Below are 22,256 nucleotides of genomic sequence, written 5' to 3' on the forward strand. Positions count from 1 at the left end.
CATTCTCAATCAGATTAGAGAGGCACAAAAGAACTTAAGTGTATTACAAGAGATAAGAAACAGAAGTACAAGAAGATTTAACCTCCACATCTCTTTTCCTTGTTGTGCATATGTCTTTTCATTCAAGGACTTTACCTCATTAATTTCCAACAAGACATTGTTCTCCTCCTGTTCCTGCATCCTGTTTGACACTCCTTGAGACAAACACTTTAATAAGGTCACTGTTGTTTCATCCCAATGCAGACATCATCACAGACAGTGTTAAAGAGACAGGATGTAGGCTAGCTGATTTATAAGCATTTCATTCAGCCTTGCAAATGCCATTCAGAGAAATTCTAAGTGTTTGGGCAGCAGAGAAATGAGCTCCTATTGATTCAGCCAACAGGCCGAATAAACAGATACATTCATGACCTCACAAGTTTGCAATCTCATTCAAAATTATGGAAATGCAACTCAGGAGCTACGTTCTGTATGTAGCTCCTTGTCCATCTTCATCCTCCTCACTGAAAACAAATGAGAGAAGCATGTACATTTGGACATCGTACAAACTTGTTGGATAGCGTAAGGATTTTCAGAAAGTATTAGGGTAATAGAAGCATTAACAGAGACCTATAAGAGCACACAAAGTCGGCCTCCTCCAAGTCCTGTCAGCCAAGCAATGCAGGCTGGTGTGACCGCGGGGGAGGGCCTTCTCTGTTGCCGCCCCGGCTCCATGGAATCAACTCCCCCCTGATATCTGTACTGCTCCCACCCTATTGGCCTTCCATAAGGCCATAAAGACCTGGCTTTGCCGACAGGCCTGGGGGCCATGAACCAACAACAACAACGGCCAAATTGTATGAATGTTTAGTATGCATGTTGAGTTAGTTTATTATGTTATTAGGGTTTTTATTAATGGTTTTATAACTTAGTTTTATATTTGACTTCTTTTTATTTTATTTTATACTGTTGTAAGCTGCCCTGAGTCCTTCGGGACTGGGCAGCATAGAAGTCGAATTAATAAATAAGTAAATAAATTAGGGCACTAGATTGAAAGACAAGCAGTCAGTCTATTCTACCACAAGACAAGTGCAACAAGTATAACTTCATATGGGCAGATTCAATTCTGGCAAAACACTGCCTGGTATATATCCCGGTTCTGCACTATCTGTATCCAGGGCTTTGAAAACAAAATCTAGCACTTTGGACAGTTCCTTCAAGACTACTGGGAACAAGTTTCTTGACTTCAAAATTAGTTCAGCGGGATTGTCCTGCATGCAATCTTATTCTCTCCTGTTGTATCAACTGTAAATCAGGATAAAATAGATTTGTCTCTCCCTCTTTCTACCTGGCGCTAGCACTTGAGTGAGAAAGACTTTTTTAAAAAACCTCTTAAATTCATGCAGTCTAAATACAATCTCTTAAACTTTAATTTTAACCTGCTTGTTCTCCATCAGTCCATCTTTACTTTACTTTAAATATCTTGTTATTTGAATGTCAGTCTGCATTTGTACACTTCTTTCTACCACTCCATGGCCTGACTAACACTGGATAAGAAATTCAAGAGAGAAGCAAAGACTAAAATGGTTGGATTTTGCAGAGATGGACAACTTACCTGATAGGAAAAATGTGATTTGTCAGATTTATTGGTCATGGTTTATAGATTCTGGAAATTTACAGAGGATGATTTGTGCAAATTATATAATTTGAACAACTTACCTTTTTAAAAGTCTCAACCCATAGAAATTAGAAATGGAGAAGTAAATAGATGACAGAACTGAGCCATTTAAAGAAATGGGAATAGATAGAGGATGAATATACTAAGCATAAGATGCCAACAAGAGGATGCCAATTGAAAATGAGATCATGGTAAGTTTCTGCTTTAAATGCTAACTGCTGAGATTCAAAGTCTGACATTAGCTAGAGCCAAGTCATGACCATTGTGTGAGAAAAACTGGGAACTGTTAGCAAAAGGTTCTGCAGTGCAAGTTGTGATTCTACAATACACCTGATCTAGTTTGTTGCTTCACTAGACAGAAAACAAGAGGAAAACAAATTCTCCCTTTGAAGCAGCTACCAACTATGATTTAGTACTTTTGCATTGGGAGAGGGAGGCTATCTAACACAAAGCTGTTTTAAACAGTCCCAATTAGTTTACTTGCCTAATTAAAAGAAAACAAAATTCGGTCTCAATCGTAATTTATCTGAATCATTAAATCTCCATGCATTTAAATGACTTAGCATATGAAGATAACAAAATGCTTTCCCACCCCTCTGGGAAACATAATGGTGTGTGTGTGTGTGTGTGTGTGTGTTTTGTGTGTGTGCCTATACTGGTACATGGAATGATATGAAATACAATGCTTAACCAAACATTTTCAGAAGAGAGTTTTCAAAGGGAAAATTCTGAACATTTTCTTTTTTAGCCCTATCCCAAAATTAGGCATTTTATTGAATGCCTCAAGATGAGCATGAACTGGTCTCTAATTTCTTCTACAATTGTCTAAAAAACAATGGTAGATCTGAGACATTGGGGGAGATGAAAAATGCAGCTGGTTGCTAATACAGTGATGTACTGTATCTTTCGGTGTTTCCTCCCTAAAAGAGGCTGATAATTTGGGTGCGTCTTATACTCTGAATGTAGTTTTTTCAGCTCTAACTAGCTGCTAATTATCTTCCCAGCTCTTTCCGTGCAGGCTCTTTCACTGTTTCTCTCTCTGAAGAATGTTTTCCAAGCCCTAAGTCTTTGCAGGTTTTTTTCATTGCTCTGACTTGCTCTGAGTAAGTTTCTTTCCAGTCCTAACCAGATGCTAACGATGTTCCCAGCTCTTACTGGCTTGCATTGTTACTCTCTGCAAAGAAGAATGTTTTCCAAGCCCTAAGTCTTTGCAGGGTTTTTTCCATTGCTCTACTTGCTCTGTCTGTTTCTTTCCAGGTGCTAATGATGTTCCCAACTCTTACTGGCTTGCAAGATCTTCCATTGTTACTCTCTCAGAATAAAAAAAATTAATTAAGCCCTTCACCAGGGGATAAAATAATGTGCTGAAGCTGACTAGACTAAGGACGCTAGCCAGATGAATACCTGGTAAGCAGATTCTTTTCCCTATTTTCTTCCCCCCAAACTAAGGTGTGTCTTATATTCCGATGCGTCTTATACTCCAAAAAATATAGTAACTCTGTGAATGCTGTCACTCCTGACATAAATTCCCGAAGGAGAAAGGGCCAAAAAAGGAAAGAATCACTCACAAGTTATTCAGAGAATTTGCTTCCAATTCTATCACTTCTGAAGATGATGTAAATATGGGAACAAGCATTTAGCTCATCGCCATTTTAATGTAAAATCTGTTAGATAATGTTTGGAGGCAATAAAGGAGCATGCAAGAATGAATCTTCCATTAAGGTCTCATTAAATGCAATCGAAACAGTTTGAGGATGGCCCTCCGGTATTCCTTTGCCTGATCCCTCTTCTTTTGAGTTGTCACTGTCTTCAAGCTAACTTTATGAAAGAAAAAGAAAAATGGTTTTGATTTTATAGAAGGAAATTAATTATAGGAAATATGAGCACCTTTCGGAAACCATGACTTGGATGACTGAGAATCTCCATGAAAAACAACAAATCATAGGAGACAACAGATCATAGGAGACATGATGAAAAACAACAGATCTGGTGAGAAACAAAATACAAAAGCAAGCAACTGGGCAGCTCTGAAATTGCAGAACTGCTCTTATTATAACCTCAAAAATTACCTCTGGTAAACCTGGCACAACCCTACAGCCAAACTTTAGGAGGCCTGGTCTCCTAGGATTTCTCAGTACCCACGTAAGAATTGCTCTGAGCTCATCTGATGAAGACTGGGTTGTAGTCCCAAGAATTAAACATGAGCCCTGAATCGGGGAAGGGAGTTTCTCATCAAATAAACTTGTATTATGATCAGCTTCATATGCTACACTTGTTTCTATTTATCAAGGTCAACCTCTTTCATGGTCTTTGCATCTCATAAATCACTGCCCCTATCTCTATTTCTTTGGGGATATATCTAGGGAAGTATGAAATGCTAATTGTTGTTATTTTTCAGGGTACAATCTCCTTACTCTCGAAAGTCTCTAAACTTTAAATGCTACCCTTGGGCAGGTGGTGGTGAATGCATCTTATCTTGTATACAAATGGACTATCTGTATGAATACTAAAGCAGGAAGCAGTACAAAATCAATGAACTCGTATCCTGCGGTTTGACTGTTTTTCAAAGCTCTTGGTAAGTGTAGGGAAAGAAAAAAAAATTTGTACCCAAAACAACAAATAGTTTCCTACCTTTTAAATTATTAGCAAGGCAACTTTAAAAAAAAAAAAAAATCATATAATTTTCCAGCCTGCTTGGTGATGTTTTCAGAAATTCCTCTCCTTCCTAGGCTTTCTCTTTCTGCTTTGTTTTATGTTGTTTTGGTTTCTGAATAAAGTGCCATGGCATGGATATTTATAATGTTGGCAATAAAAAGACTTCTGCCTGCAATATGCCATTACTTCACGTTTCAAATAAGACTGTCAATTTTCTAACCATCCTGTTGGTGCCACTTATGTTACAGAAGTCCTTTAAAAACATCTGCGCCCATACAACTCCTCTGCCGTAAGAGGAGATGTTCTGAGGATCTATTCAAGTGGCAATTCAGTGTGGCTGAGCCAGGTGACATCTGCCCAACAAGTTTAAGATCAGATGTTCCCTCACTCATCTGATAACAACAGTTTTTGGAGAGAAATCTTTCCCCCCTCTTTTCTTAATGGATGTTAAACAATTCTACCATTTTTTTTCTTTTCAAAATATTGGCTAAAGACCCAGTTTGTTACAAGTGAAAACAGACAGATGTAAAAAAAAGTAGTATAGTTACATTCCTTTCCTACCCCAAGACTAAAATACAATTAAAATGTCTGGGAAATATCCCATACAAGGGAAAATGAACTTCAGGCCTAATATTAGATGTCATGCTGAATTTCCAGGACAGCATTTTTCTCTTTAAAAAAAAAAATAATAAATTTTATTAATTTTTAATAATGACAGATATACACTACATGAAACACAGTGCACAGTGATGTGTGCTCCCACCACCCAACATCATTCATTGAGATGCCTCCACCAAAATGAGGGTGTACTTTTTTAACCAAGAACATTACAATATTTACAAATTATAGAGTGATTCCAGTTTATTCTTTATACCTTGGTCTCAAGTTCTATTAACCATATAACCTCTAACCCCATCCCATCTTCTCATCAGTTCTTTCACTTTATTTTCATTAATCATATTCATCTTTAAATCCATAATTTTAAACTGAATGTGTTCCACCATGTTCCGGTACCAATTGGGCACTTTCTATAGCTGCTTCTTAAATTTCTCTGAATTCACCCATATTACTCCTTATTACTAATACTGCCATCTCTTTTGTAATCACTCATTTTATGTTTAACATCCTATTAATTTCCTCTTGCACCAGGACAGCATTTTTCTCAATTGTATCCTTATGATAAAAGAGGTATGCACACACATACACAGAGATACACACACACACACAATTTCCTATATGAGAGGGAGATAGTTGGGATATCTTTATAGTACAGTACAGTAAAGTTGTTCTTAAAATAGCTCAGTATATTTGCAAATACACTTATAGACCCTAAAATAATCTGTCTGAAAATGTGTGCTGTTCCCTGAGAAAACTTTACATCATTCGCTTCATTCATCTAACTGTGCAGAAAAATGGTATTTCTGGCACAGGATTGAAGCAGAATGCTCTATAAATACAACGCCATTAAACCCGAGGCAACAGCAACCTGATCAGGGCTGCCTTTTAATTTCCTGACATGAGCTGGCCACTAACCCAATTACCCAGAATCCCCGGAGGAGTCTTCATCCTTCCCAGAAAGCACAAAGAGAAAGCACAAACACACTGTCTGGATGTCAGCAGAGCTTTCACTGAAATCAAATATCCTTCAGAAAACACATGGAAATCGAAAGCTGGGGGGTGGGGAAGGGAATTCAGTAGGGACATTTGACAGACAGACAGTATTCTAAAATGGCAGTGTGCCACTGAAAGGGATTTAAGGGGAAAATAAGGGGATGGGGAGTAATTGTTACCAACGGAACATTTATTTTTTAACCAAGTGCCTTGACTACAAGCACTGGCTATAGCAGAAGTGACTTTGGATTTCTGGTGCTTGCAGTGCCCCATTCAGCGACGTAACATCTGTCTTGGTTTCTCTGGCCTTGATCTTCCCTCTGCCTTTGAGAACTGCATGACAAGCAGAGATTTAGCAGCGGAAGCATTTTTCTACAATGGAAATGCTATCAATGGGAAAGCATCCCTTGATAAAATTTTGCCTGTACAGGAGAAATCAAGGCTTTAAAGTCAAGGCTCGGCTCAAACCATTTTTAGCTGAATTTTTGTTCAGAATGCAGCCAACCTACTGTGTGTTTATCTCCAATTCTGGAGCATCATTCAGCAAAATCATAGCTCAGGTTTTCTGTCAATTGTTACACAGCAAGGAGGATCTCAACGTGCTTTGTCCACATACAGAGATGTGCCTTGTAGTACTCATTAGATCTCCCTTGTCTTTATGGATGGCAGGATGATGGAGATTGTACTGCAATATACTGTATTTACAAAGCACCAAAATTTATAAACTTAAAAACTATAAAACTGTAATGAGATTTCTCAGAAAAAGATTGTAATGGAGATTGTATAATAACAGCCCACATGCCTGTTGGCTGCAAAAGGGGCGGCATACAAATCTAAATAAATGAATAAGTAAATAAATAAATAAATAAAAGGCAGGATCTGGAATTGGGGGGGGGAGAAGGGACCCCCACTGCCTATCAGTGGGAAAAGGCAGGATCAGAGACTAAGTGGTCCACAAAAGAGCGCTGGGAGATGGATTGGAGAGGGAAACGTTTTAAAAGACCTTCTGGCATTATGATTCCTTCTTCCCTACTCCTCCTTCTTTTTCATTTCCTACAAGGCCTTGCAGATATAGGCTATATCCAGCCTTTTTCAAAGACAGGCTTTCCAGACTATAAGCTGCCAAGAGACGATTGCAGTCCCTGTGCCTGTTAACTGCTCAAAACTATCTAAGGTATTCAAAGCTTTCCAGCAATTCTCTCTCACACAGAGGGAATGTATAGCATTTTTCTTCACTACTAATTCAGAAGTTCAAGATCACAAAAGAATGGCTTCAGCATCACACAGAAATAGGAACTGGTTTTTTTTAAAAAAAAAAATATGCATACATGACATTTGATCTCAGTTATCCATTACTTTGTCTTCTGTTTTTATTAAAATAATATCAAAATTTGTAAAACAAATATCTAGTTGTTACTAGATACAACATATCTTCCCTATTTCAAGCATGCTTGAAGGTCATATTCTCCTGGCCAAAATCTGGAACCAATTTTTTCCTCCAGGGTGATTTCTGAGAACAAAACTGTATATTCAGCAAAAATACTTTATGTCACTTTGGACAATGTCTAAAGATTTAAAGCCCCTAAAGGAATATTAACTGAAAAAAAATTTTTTGTGAGAAGGATGATTAACTATAGGTTAAAAACCAACATACTGAATACGCACGTTCCGGACTTATATTTCAGAATCTAAATAGGTAGGTTTTCACTTAGAATTTTAGGTATATCAATGAGTAGCTACTCTGCAGTATAAAAATTGAAGTAATTGAGATGGCTCTATGCTCATATATCCTTTTAGTTATAGTGCATTGATTGGGGCTCTCTTTAAGAAAACAGCCACGATATCTGAGAAACCTATTGATTGTTCACTCTGTCCCTTCCTGCCTCTGTTTTTTATTCGCTTTCTGCCTTGCTCTACCAAGTCCCAGCATCTACATCACAAGGGTAGTCTTTCATAGTTTTGAAGAGTCCCTTTGGAACCTTACTTTTTCCATTTTCCCTTTCATTGACCCTATTTGAAATGACAATCCTTATCTTCTGTCTTTTATCTTTGGGGATGTCAAATATTATTCCTCACTAAGCAAACAATAATAGGTAGATGATATATGAGGGGGACTAGAGGGCTATGGTGCATGTGTTATTAAATGTTGGGGCGGGGGTCCTCAAGTACTGATGCTTCAGAGCAAGTGTCAAGATCTATTTTCTAAAAAATAAATAATAAAGCCTAAGAATACCTATATATTTTTTCTGAAATTTGAATTTAGATTGGAACATTCTGGCTACCTTTCCAAATGAAAATATATAACAAAAGATATAGCTAAGGTCTATAGCTGCTGATATTCAGCTGCAGTAGATGGTTAAACTGAAGAGTTTGCCAGACAATGATGTAATAAAGAATTTATAGCAAATATTCTGGAATTTGATTCCATATACTGTATTTTTCGGAGTATAAGACGCACTTTTTTCCTCCCTAAAAGAGGCTGAAAATTTGGGTGCACCTTATACTTATAGCTTTTTTGAAGCTTCCTCCGCGCCCCCCACCCCCAGTCCTAACGAGGTGGTAATGATCTTCCCAGCTCTTACCAGCTTGCAGGCTTTCTCATTGTTACTTGCTCTGAATAAGGTTTTTTAAAAGTCCTAACCAGGGGATTAAATAATGTGATGAAGTTGACCAGTCTAAAGAGGCTAACCAGATTTTCTCCGCCACCCCTCTATTTCCTCCCCCAAAACTAAGGTATGTCTTATACTCTAGTGCATCTTATACTCTGAAAAATACAGTAATTCACTGTCAACTATTAATTTAGATGGGTTTATGGAGAGATTAAACAAATTCATGGAGAATAAAGTTAATCTTGTGAGCTCTAGTTATGCTGGTTATATATTGCCTCCAATAAGGAAGGCACAAGGCAAAAGTTGTGTTGTTGTTGTTGTTGCTGTTGTTGTTGTTATTATTATTATTATTATTTAAAAATATAGTTTATTGGTTTTTGAGAAAATAAAAAAGGAAAAAAGGGGGGGAAATAGGGATACAAAAAGTAAGGGGGATACAAAGCAGTAGACATATTTCAACATGAGATATATAACTTATCAGTTTTAAACATTCAACTGTGCATTTTCATATTATACTTAATAATTAACGTTTTATGGTTTCGTATCTATAGATTTACTTAAAGATATATTAATATGGTTAGATAAGATAGGATGGGATTTGGATGGGGAAAGGGAAGGAGGTGATACCTGCAGTATAGCAGGCGTATGTAGTTTAACGACATATTGTTAAGTTATAGTGTTATGTTATGGCAGTGAGTGAGTATATTGAGCATAGTTGTATGTTGCATTATTAGTAATTTATAGATAGCAATCAGGGGGATTATTATTATTATTATTATTATTATTATTATTATTATTATTATTATTAATTAGATTTGTATGCTGCCCCTCGTCGGAGACTCGGAGCAGCTCACAACATAAAACAGTACAAATCCAATGATTAAAACAATTTAATATAAAAAGCAATCATACATCTCATATAATGTCTTGTTGTTTTGTCCCATAAGATGTAAGTACAACATTTATACAAACAAATGTATATTGTCTTATTTTTAATGTTTATATAATAAAAATTATTTTTTTTTAAAAGGAAGGCACAAGGCAGTATGGCTTCCACTAAGGTACAGATCTGTGTGATACTATTACATTCATGTCAGCTTTTTAGCTTTGCTAGTCCAGCCAGCCATCTGCTGAGAAGAGAATACTGAATTAGACAGGATCATAGCCTGAGGCAGCAGGTTTCCTGGGGTCTTGAAATCGTAGATCTACAATGATACTGATGAAAATGATCACAATCATTTTATTTTTATCCAATTTATACAGTTTGAAATAGCCCTAAATGCTGAACATGGGGGGAGGGGGGAGGGAATCAGTACTATTGTTTGTATGTTTACCAGTCATTATTATAAAGATGAGTATTAGACAACAAGAGAAACATTTTAAAAATATAAAGAAAATGTGGAAAACTGATATTTAATTACAAGACATCCTATAGTCTGGGGTCACTTTTCAGTAGTATATAGACCTGCTGCATGCCTTTCCAAATAAAAGTAAGTAGCGTTTAACTAAATATTAAGAAATGGCATATATGAAATAGTTTCTAAGATTAGTTTCTGGACATGAGAAAGATGAAATATTAACTTGAATATCAACATTCTCTTCTCAACTATGGACATGTAAATGAAACTCCTTCCCTTGTAACTGTAAAGCAGAGGCCTTCAAACTTGGCAACTTTAAGACTTGTGGACTTTAAGTCCCAGAATTCTCCAGCCAGCATAGCTGGCTGGAGAATTCTAGGAGTTGAAGTCCACAAATCTTAAAGTTGCCAATTTGGAGAGCCCTGCTGTAAAGACTGATTTAGATACAGAATGAGAAGATGCAGAGCCTCTACTCTAGTCCCTGAGAGGTAGAGTGGATATTCTAATATAGCTGCAGGAAGGAATGCCAACAACTGCTTTCCGGTCACAATTCAAAGTGTTGGTTATGACCTACAAAGCCCTACATGGCATCGGACCAGAATATTTCTGAGACCGCCTTCTGCCGCATGAATCCCAGTGGCCAATTAGGTCCCACAGGGTTAGTCTTCTCCGGGTCCCGTCGACTAAGCAATGTCGTCTGGCGGGACCCAGGGGAAGAGTCTTCTCTGCGGCAGCCCCAGCCCTCTGGAACCAACTCACCCCAGAGATTAGGACTTTCGTAAGTTATTAAAAACTCATCTCTGCCACCAGGAATGGGGAAACTAACACACATTCCAATTGTCAAGATTGGTGTATGGTTTGATTGGTTGTGTGATTATTTTATTTTATTATAATTGTATTTTAAAATTGGATTTGTACACTATTTATGTTGTTGTGAGCCACCCCGAGTCCTCGGAGAGGGGCGGCATACAAATTTAATAAATTATTATTATTATTACTATTACTATTACTACTACTATTACTATTATTACTTTAAAAACCAAAACCCCGACCAATTTTATGTGTTATCTCTGTAGCAAGTCAAACTATTGTGGTTTTATTTTTTACAGAGTATTACTGATTCTTTGAACACTAAAGACAATGTACCTGCATTTCTTCCTTTCAGTCGATTTTATTTTATTTTTTCTGTACAGCCTTATTGAATGAAATAATATAACCAAAACATGTAAAACAGTTTTATATTTGGGACAGTTTCTAGCTAAGTAGAAACATTCATAGCTATCATGGGTAAGAATGTTATGTTATGGCAAACACAGAGCTGTTGATTTGTGTTGACTTTTCTCTTCCACTTTATTCTAATGCGTTTACAAATACTTTTCTTTCCAAATTTTCCTGAAGCTTTTTACGGACAGTCTTAATGTGGGAAGACTGAAATGGCCAACACCATCAGGTTATATTTCAGGCACTGTATTTCTGAATCTTAGAGGAAGAGTTTAGACAAATGGCAGCTGTATTTACCTAGGTTTGCCATTATTCTATTAATCCAAAAATATAGGTTCTGAGGTTGTAAATGCCCCCTGCCCCACCTCCCTAGCAGCCTCAATTCACTCGGCCAAAATTTGTTACTGCAATTTGACATTCAGATGTCAAAACGTCTGCAGTTTTGTTTAGAACATACTGTATATCATCTGAAAGCAGATTTCTTTCCCCCTGAGTAGACATTTAACAATTGGGTACAGCAACCAAGCTCAGGTTCTATTGCATTAGCTTATGCAGCTTTTTACAATTACTTTAAGTTCTCCAGCTTTTAAAATACAAAAATGATCTAGTTTCATTCTGATCTTTTTTTTCTCCTTCCTGCCCAAGTACCCATTTATGTCAAATAAGGATGAAGACATATACAGATAACAAACAGAGTCTAACCCCACCCCCCTTTTTAAGAGGGCTATCCTAATTATGTTTTTCATCTTAGTATTCTTCGGGGCAGTCCTAGATGCAATCTGAAACTTTCACAGTATCTAGCACAGCCTAATTTGAATGGCGGCTACCTCTTCACTCATTGCATCTTGAGAGCAACGATACAGAGACTCAATCACTCTAACATCATCCATCTTTTAACCTGTTTTCCTCTTCATACCTGCTGCTGCAGATGAAGAAGCCCTGAGGACTCAGTAGCTTGCATGCTGTATTCTGTGAAGGATTTAATAAAGGAATTGCCCTAATAATAAATGGGCAAGAGAAGGCTTGTTTCACAAATGAGATCTTTGCCTGCTCATCAGAGAAAGAGTTTTTTCTCCATCATCTTCATACAGCAAAACCAAGAAAATGATTTCTATATGGTGAGTTCCTATGTAGTATTTATTCATTTGCTTTATAGTTTACAAAAATAACCAAACTACTGTATAACTTAAATAACCAAAATGTAAACGAAAACAGCATATCAGATTTAATAAGTGTCCATATATAATGATGGTAAGACAGAACACTATCAATACATATCTTCTGATGGCCTATATACACCCATCCCTGGCCAAATATCATTTAAAGTTGGGGTCAGTTAAAATAAAATAAAATAAATCAAGATGACTGAAATCCTGCCAACCACAATACTGCTTCAATAGTGCTGCTCAATCTTCAGCTTTTTTAAAAATCTCCCTAACTGTTCTGTTATCTGAAGATCTCCCCTAGGCTCCTCCACATTCTGAGGCAAGTCAGTGAGATCAGATTAATTGAATTGCTAATTTTTCAGCCATTCTCTTATTTTGTTTTATATTCAGATAGAAAGCACCAGGTGGCCCACCTTACCTTCTTTCAGCATCCCCACTTTGAGGCATTTCATAAAACGACAGGCCTGACAGGATTTGCGTCTCCGTTTTGTGATTTCACACTCATTGGTAGCTGGACAACTATATTCAATGTTCCCTGGAAATAAGAAGTGGAACAAAAGAGAGGACAGGTGAAAGCAAGCACTTTAAAAAAAAAAAGCCATCCCAAAAACAAATAGGAATGAGAACATTCAACACAATCTTTCTGCCAGAATCAGAGGAATTAAAAGACTGGGAGCATCAGTCTACCTAAGTTCCTTGGACCAATTCTCTTTTTCACCGTTTAAATATATTAATGACAATATTGTCTGAGGATCCCTATACTGGACATAATATGTCAAAACATAAGGTGGTTCCCAACCTTTTTTGGCCCTGCCCCACCTAAGCACTTCTAAAATCCTGAGGCCTCCCCCCCCCCATGACATATAATTCTTATTATTCAAACAGTGAACTATTCATGCGGAGGAAGCCTAAAAGGCCATTAACTAGGTTTAAACAAGGTTCCAATTGCCCCCATTAAAATGAAATTGCCACCCTATGGGGTGTGGGCCCCACGTTGGGAACCAGGGGTCTAAATAAAACATTGCACTAATTTATTTATTTACTTACTTACATACTTGCCTTGGGATAGAACAATTGGACACACAAGGAATCTGTCTTTGGTGCATATGCTCTTAGTGTACATAAAAGAAAAGATAGGACTCTATCCTCAGTGTCCAATGACAAATTGGTTGTATCACATCAATTCCTAGTAAACATGTTTGGAGATAACATACCATATTTTTTGGATTATAAGACACACCTTTTTCCTCCCTGAAAGAGGCTGATAATTTGGGTGCGTCTTATATTCTAAATGTAGCTCCCCCCCCATGAGCCATAACAAGCTGCTAACTATCTTCCCAACAGGTTTGCAGGCTCTTTCATTGTTTCTCCCTGAGAAGAATGTTTTCCAAGTCCTAAGTCTTTGCAGTTTTTTTTCATTGCTCTAGGTTGCTCCAAATAAATTTCTTTCCAGCCCGAATAAGTTTTCTTTCCAGCACCAGCCCTAGCCAGGTGCTAACGATGTTCCTAGCTCTTAACAGCTTGCAAGCTCTTTCATTGTTACTCCCTGTGAAGAATGTTTCCCAAACCATCTTTGTATTTTGTAAAAAATTCTCTACTTATTCCAAATGTTTCTTTCAAGCCCTAACCAGGTGCTAACAATGTTCCCAGATCTTACCGGCTTGCAAGCTCTTTCATTGTTACTCTCTGCAAATAATGTTTTCCAAGCCCTAAGTCTTTCCAGGTTTTTTCATTGCTCTAACTTGCTCCAAATAGGTTTCTTTCAAGCCCTAACCAGGTGCTAACAATGTTCCCAGATCTTACCGGCTTGCAAGCTCTTTCATTGTTACTCTCTGCAAATAATGTTTTCCAAGCCCTAAGGCTTTCCAGGTTTTTTCATTGCTCTAACTTGCTCCAAATAGGTTTCTTTCCAGCCCTAACCAGGTGCTAACAATGCTCCCAGCTCTTATCAGCTTGCAAACCCTTTCATTATTGCTCTCTGCGAAAGTATTCCAAGCCCTAAGTCTTTGCAGGATTTTTTCCATTGCTCTATTTGCTCTGAATGTTTCTTTCCAGGTGATAATGATGTTCCCAGCTCTTACTGGCTTGCAAGCTCTTTCATTGTTACTCTCTCCGAATAAAGTTTTTTAAAATCCCTAACCAGGAGATAAAATAATGTGCTGAAGCTGACCAGACTAAGGACGCTAGCCAGATCTGGTAAGCAGATTCTTTTCCCTATTTTCCTCCCCCAAAACTAAGCTGCGTCTTATACTCCGGTGTGTCTTATACCCTAAACAATATGGTAATTTCAGTAAATAGTTCCGTCTTTAAGACAGATAGAAAAAAAGAATAGAATAGAACAGAACAAAACAACAAGACAGAATAGACAGTGATGGGCTACCAAAATTTTTACTACCACACTGTGGGCGTGGCTTATGCATTTTGTTTCAACATCTTTCAGTGCAAATTGGGTGCTCTGGGGTGGAGCTCCAAATTTTGCTACTGGAACTGCGTTCCTGACCGTTCCCATAGGAGCCCATCACTGAGAATAGAATATAATTTTATTGGTCAAGTGTGATTGGACACACAAGGAAATTGTCTTGGTGCATATGCTCTCAGTGTACATAAAATAAAAGATAAGTTCATCAAGAATCATAATGTACAACACCTAATGATAATCCTGGTACAAATAAGCAATCAAATCATATTAGGAACCAGTCAATATAAATTATAAGGATACAAGCAACAAAGTTATAGTCATACAATCATTAGTGGGAGGAGATAGGTGATAGGAATGATAGGAAGTCTAACAGTAGTGCACACTTAGTAAATACTATAGTTTGACAGTGTTGAGGGAATTATAAATAGTGTACTGTAGAGTGACGTAATGCATGTTTCTATCTAAAGAGCATCCTTCTATTCAAACACTATTTAGTCTAAAGCTGAACTATATATCAGGAGGCACATATTTCTTTCCATCTCTTGGACACATTCATACAAGCACAATTACGTAAACGCAGTTTTAAATTTTTCTTGGCTCTGATTAACTCTGGCAATCAAGACTATTTCACAGTAGTTTGCAAAAGCCCTTTGCACGGAATGAGGTTTGATGAGATTGATGGAGGAAGAGATGCCAGAGTTCTTTGGCAATTGGGAATTATTTCCTTTTGCTTTCTTACCAAAATAAAAACACTGTGGGCAAGCTAAAACTCAGCAAGGAAACAGTTGGAAAAACCAAAAGTATTTTCCCATTTCAGCTTCTTAGTTTATGGTGTTGGTGGCTTTTGAACAAAGTTTCCACCAGTAAACAGTCATTCCAAAGGAAGCATCAAACAGATGAGCACAATTAAATCATGTAAAAGATAAAAAGAGATTTTTAGTGGGCTGCTCTAAAAACCATCTTTGCTGGTCTAAAACCAAACTTGTGAATTTTCCTGCATTGTTGCAAGATTCTTCTGATGAGTCTGCCTTAACAATTTGATAAAGAACACATCAAAGGGAAAGTGATTCTGGGGTCATGAATGAAATGAAAAAAGTAACTCCTGAGTTGATCCATCAGAGCAGATTCTGAGAGTCAAACAATTTCCAGACCTCCTGGTTGCTACTCTGTGAAATCTCCAGCAATGAAGCTCATCCATTCCCATGCCCTTCCCTTTGACTTTCCTTGCACTATCACATTTTCTCAAGAGGATCTGCACTTCCTCTTGGCCTATAATACAGTGATACCTCTACTTAAGAACTTAATTCGTTCTGTGACCCGGAAAGAAGAATCAGTCATCAGTAACATGAGGTCATTTTAAAAACAGAGATCACTTCTCCCAAGATCAAACTACATGCTGTATCAGGAGACATTTTGGACGGAGGGGAAGGAGCACAGAAAACTAACCGGGACCATGCATTTGATCTTAGATTTGATGCTGTACTGGGACAATGAACAGTTGACTCTATAAAGATTGTCTCTGCAATCAGAACTGTTCCCCTCAGTCTTCCTTTCCAACACAGGCATTGGAGAAAGGGGAATTAAACAAGCTAACAGATAAAAATGCCTCTCTGATATAATTAGCAAATAGTAATTTTCACGCGTTCAAAGAAATAGCTAAAGAGGCTCATAGGAAATGAAAGCCTCGAGTGGCATAAAATGGCCTGAGAAATATTTTATTTTTGTACTTATTTTGTACAAATTTAGCCTACTTTTCATTAAAATTAGTACCAAAGAGGATGCAATAAAACAATCCTATAAAACCATATAAAATGTCATTAAAACAATTCAAAGGCATAATAAGACAACTACAGCCTCACACTAAATGATGCATCAGCATAAATTAATCCTTATGGTGAAATAATTAAATCTAGAAATGGCACGGTCTCTGCCCAGAGGTCTGCTGCCTGAAATGAGAGAAATATGTGTTTGTTGGAAGAGGAGGTTGTGGATTCCTAAGGGCAGGGGAGGGAATTGGAAGATTATATTGCAAAGGAAGAGTCACCAGTGTTGTGCAAATGCTTTGATATAGACCTAGTCAGATATTGTCTTTCACTTACCTGCAAAGACAGGTACAACTTCCATATGCCCTCTAAAATGCTTTCTTTTTTTACAAATCTGAAACTTAGCATATAATTATGAATAGCAACAACACTGGAGAACAGCAAATTCGTTGTCTTAAATCTGTGACTTGTTTTCAAACTAACTTTTGGGCTCTGGATCCAAAAATAACCACAGTTTTTGTCTATCACATTAACTTTTAAAGATACAGGATACAAATTGTCATACAAATTGTGCATATAAAGGAAAGGAAAGGAAAAACTTACCAAGTATACTGTTTACAAGAATATTTTATTTTATTCATACAAAGGCTATAATAGTTACTTCAAGTTAAATTGCGTTCATACAAATAGTTGTTTTTTTATTGAACAGTAATTATATATATTAAGGTAACATTTTTCGCTTATAGCTTTTTCTGGCGTGTTTAATCTATGGACATTCTCGCTTGATGCTCCAACAATAGTCAGCCATCGTATGTATATCCCATCTACCTTGATACCCTACCTCCATGACCTTCAAATCTTGGTGGAATCGCTCACCCTGCTCATCACTGACTGCATCAAGATTTTCTGTGAAGTTAGCAAGATGGCTATGTAAAAAATGCAATTTGATGCTCATGTTGCCTAATCAACTATATTATATATACAAGGTGTAGAGAAAAAACTTGACTGGGTAGAAGAAAACTGACTACAATTTTGAAACCAGCATGCCTAATTAACTATAAAAAAGCTCAAAAATCAAACTCAACAGAAATTGTGTTACACAAATTGTTCCCCAGTAAATTCTTACTTTTTAAACTAAGCATTAAATACAAAAGTGAACTCTGCTAGAGAGAAGAATTGCAAGAAAGGAAGCCTCACAGAGAATGATATGGCCGTTGTTGTTGTTGTTGTTGTTGTTGTTGTTATTATTATTATTATTATTATTATTATTATTATTATTATTAATATTATTATGTCAGTACAACACAGCAAACGAGATCACTATGCTGGATTTTGTATTTTATCACCAGTCGGGCGCTTCCCAAGCACCTAGGACTGAGTGATGTAGCGGCGAATTATGTTTGCCGATCCCAGTAAAGCGGCCTTTTGCAATTGACAGATGGAGATTTTGTCAATTCCGATGGTTTTCAAATGTCCGCTGAGATCCTTTGCCACTGCACCCAGCGTGCCAAGTACCACTGGGACCACTTTCACGGGCTAATGCCAGAGTCGTTGCAGCTCAATTTTTAGATCTTCATATTTCACTAATTTCTCTAGCCGCTTCTCCTCAATTCTTCTGTCTCCTGGGATTGCGATGTCGATGATCCATACTTTCTTTTTCTCCATGATCACAATGTCTGGTGTGTTATGCTTCAGAATTCGGTCAGTCGGAAGTCGGAAGTCCCACAGTAGTTTTGCTTGTTCATTTTCGACCACTTTTTCGGGCTTATGATCCCACCAGTTCTTTGCCACTGGTAAATGGTAGTTCCGGCACAAGTTCCAGTGGATCATCTGTGCCACAGCATCATGTCTATGCTTGTAGTCAGTCTGTGCGATCTTTTTGCAGCAGCTGAGTATGTGATCGATTGTTTCATCTGTTTCTTTACAGAGTCTGCACTTTGGATGGTCTGTTGATTTTTCTATTTTTATTATTATTGTTATTATTATTGTTATTATTATTATTTATTAGATTTGTATGAAAGAATGGCTATTTGCTAGGTGAAGGGAGAAATGGGTCATTTGGATTGCCCTAAAACACTTTCAAGTCAGAGTGATCCAAAAAGGCTCATGCACTGCAGCAGAGGAGGACACCATAAGGAGGAGGACACCATAAGGAGGAGGACACCATATAACATTTCTGTCTTTTTTAGTGACAGATTCAAATGGATTGAAATGTGCAGCAATTAAAAGAAATATGATTTGGTTAACTGACTTAAGAAGTTAGGACCCACTTAGGATCAACAACAGAAGCAGCTGTTTTCTTCCTTCCAGAGCCGCATGCTGACAGACTCGCTGCTACTATAGATTTACATTCAGGATACAGAGAGATGGGTCAAGAGTTCCATAAGCTATGCACATCTGCTTCCATCCAGTCTACAATCTAGCACTGCACAGTACTGTAATTTCAATAATCGGGGCAGTATCAAATATCTCTAAAAGCTGTAATGGGGAAAGGCAGGCTTGATCTCCAGTTAAGAACCGAAGTGCAGTGGCACTTCAATTCAGCTACAAACCCACCCACCCCCAAATTTGCAGCTGGATGGATGGATTGCCTTGTCACTGCAGTTCAATTCTGAATCTCTGCCATTGTATATGCACAGGAAGGCAGAATTTTTAAAAAGCCAATAAATTTGCCCTTTCATATTCCTGCATTTTATCTTTCACTTCTTTTCTCTTTTTACAACTCCCAGAATACAGTTCCTGCAAAAGTATATTTAATGTGTTTTTAAGTTGATGTTCAGCATTTCTACAGTTCCATAACTTTTCCACCAGTAAACTAGTGGAATGACCCTTCTCCACTTCTCCACACTCTGCCTAATCTCAAGTCTGCTCCACACAGAGAGTGTTTGTGTGTGTGTGTGTGAGAGAGAGAGAGAGAGAGAGAGAGAGAGAAACCCCCAGACCTCACCAGCCAGTAAATTGGAGGTTTTACTTTAAGTCATATTAATTAACCAGATTGTGCCCGGTGATGATCACATTTAAAATAGACCCCATTCAAAAGGAAGAATCCAGACAAACACTCTCAAATTATTAATGCTCACTAGGTGACCTTGTATGTATTTATAAAAGCAACATGCTACAATTTGCAAAGATGGGCAAGGGCATTGTATTTATGAATGAAAGTAGATCAGCCTGTACACAGCAATAAGCAGAGTTCCCAGACAAATGCATGTTTTCCTACTGCTCTGTCAGTTTATAAATTTAAGTCTGCACAAAATTTATATCCATTTCTGTGTATCCCCCAATTCCCCCAATACACGCATTGTTGCAAGCAAATGTTCTGCATATGCGCATTATTACTGTCTAATTCCATTCATGTATGCACTTTATGATTGGAAAACTACGATGCAAAAATTGTGAGCCAAAGTCAATGTCATTCTGGTTTGTATTTTGGAAGTAATATTTTAAGCTTGTACTAAAAGAAAACAAATTTCTCTCCATTCCTTAGACTTATCTGAGGAAAAGCCTACAAAAGCAGATGGTGTATTCCCCACAAGCAAGTAATTCCAGGACAAGATAAACCGTTGTCTTCAAATATTTAACAAAGTTCTCTGCTCTGTTGTTATTTTATTTTTACCCCATCACAAAGTATGTCAATTTCTTTTATGAGTCCTGGGCTGTCTGCCAGAAGAAAAGAGCTACTCACACCACCTTGCAATTTCTGTAAGTGCCTTGTGATAAAGTGATGAGATTAACTCATCAGGATTCCAGTAGCCTTCTTCTACCTGGCAGTCATGCTGTCACTTCAGTCGCTGTGGACTAGGGGCAATCTGGCAGACAATGATGGAAAGAGCTCCAAGGTATCCTCAGCAGCTAGAGGAGGAAGCAACGCATGCCAATGAGCAAGGAAAGCTACATGGATATTTGCAGGCTTACACTTGTCCATGAGAATATGCTCTCTGAACGTGAGTTATTCCACTCTACCACGTGTAATTAAATCAAGTGGACATTTCCCAACAATGTTTGAGGAGCCACACAATGAAAGTGGAACCTAATCTAGGAAGCAGCTCTGAGCTTTTTCTAATAAAGAAATAGGAATATGTGAAATTTAGCCTTCCTAGGTTGGTACAGTTACATAGGGCCCTCGAACTGCAAAATATGTGCTCAAAGCTCAGATTTTTTTTTCCTGCTGGATAAACAAAGTCAAATGTGCATCTTGACACATTGCACCCCCTCAAAATTGTGGTAAATAAGGCAGGCAATCTAAAACTAGAGTATTAACTAGAGCAGTGTTTTTCAACCAGTGTGCCGCGGCACACTAGTGTGCCGTGAGACATGGTCAGGTTGTGCTACGAAGCTCAGAGAGAGAAAGAAAGCAAGCAAGAGAGAAAGAGAATGAAAGCAAGAGAGAGAAAGAGTGAGAGAGAGAAAGAGAACAAAAGAGAGAGAAAGCAAGAGAGAGAGAGAACAAGAGAAAGAAAGCAAGAGAGAGAGAAAGAGAGAGAAAGAAAGCAATAGAGAGAGAGAAAGAGAGGGAGGGAAGGAGAGAGAGAGAAAGACATAGAAGGAGGGAGGGAGAGAGAAAGAGAGCAAAAAAGAGAGGAAGGAAGGAAGAGAAAAAAAGAGGGATGGAGAGAGAAAGAAGGAAGGGCCAGAAAGAGGGAGGGAGAGAGAAATAGAGCGAAAGAGAGGAAGAGAGAGAATTTTTTTGTCCAAACTTTTTTTAGCCTCCCCCCTCCCCCCGCTCAATGTGCCCCAGGTTTTCATAAATGTAAAAAATGTGCCGCGGTTCAAAAAAGGTTGAAAATCACTGAACTAGAGGACTTTCTATAGGCTTTATTCTATTTCTACTTTTCCTTTCCCCTATCTGACCTTCTAGGTCAGACAGCTGGTACTAGAAGCTACTATCCTATTTTTATATTACAATACCATTGGATATCAATTATTTTGAAATACAGTGAAAACCATTTATTTTATTCTTTTATATGGATTTTGTTTTGAACATAATTTACATTGAATATTTGTTAGAAAAAGTTTGGCAACAATGCTGAAAATAAATAAATTGTTCACATATTTTATTTTCCATAATTTTCTTAAATACTGCATAAGCTATAAGATTGGTGAATGATTACTATGATGTATTGGTTTTTCTGATTATACATCATTGGCATGTTTTTATTTTTTGTTTTTCTTTATTTATTTATTTATTTTGTCCAATACACAATAATACACAATGAAGGTTATAGCGGATATAGTAGAGAAGAAATACGAGATATAGGAGAGACTATAGGACAGGGGATGGAAGGCACTCTAGTGCGCTTATGTACACCCCTTACTGACCTCTTAGGAATCTGGAGAGGTCAACCGTGGATAGTCTAAGGGTAAAATGTTGGGGGTTAGGGGATGATACTATAGAGTAAGGAGTTCCATGATTCGACAACCCGATTACTAAAGTCATATTTTTTACAGTCAAGTTTGGAGCGGTTAATATTAAGCTTGAAACTCTTGTGTTGTTGTGGTTGAAGCTGAAGTAGTCTTTGGCAGGCAGGACATTGCAACATATGATCTTGTGGGCAATACTTAGATCATGTTTAAGGCATCGTAGCTCTAAGCTTTCAAGACCCAGGATTGTAAGTCTAATTTCGTAGAGTATTCTGTTTCGAGTGGAGGAATGAAGGGCTCTTCTTGTGAAGTATCTTTGAACATTTTCATGGGTGTTAATGTCTGAGATGCGATATGGGTTCCAAACAGATGAGCTGTATTCGAGGATGGGTCTAGTGAAATTTTTGTAAGCTCTGGTAAGTATGTGAGATTTCCA

General features: G+C 37.6%; 1 protein-coding gene across 3 annotated transcripts in view; it reads right to left on the minus strand.

Annotated features, from left to right (window-relative positions):
* Nucleotides 1–22,256, minus strand: part of ESRRB (estrogen related receptor beta) — a 59,358-nt gene that overhangs the window by 24,766 nt on the left and 12,336 nt on the right. For 2 of the 3 annotated variants that reach the window (XM_070733902.1, XM_070733911.1), the window contains exon 2: nt 12,696–12,812. The exons of the other annotated variant lie outside the window; for it this stretch is intronic. In XM_070733902.1, the coding sequence (XP_070590003.1) occupies nt 12,696–12,812 (117 nt within the window). The remainder of the gene's footprint in view (nt 1–12,695; nt 12,813–22,256) is intronic. 3 annotated transcript variants of the gene reach the window in all.

This window comes from Erythrolamprus reginae, chromosome 1 (genome assembly GCF_031021105.1).
Source record: "Erythrolamprus reginae isolate rEryReg1 chromosome 1, rEryReg1.hap1, whole genome shotgun sequence".
NCBI classification, from domain to species: Eukaryota; Metazoa; Chordata; class Lepidosauria; order Squamata; family Dipsadidae; genus Erythrolamprus; species Erythrolamprus reginae.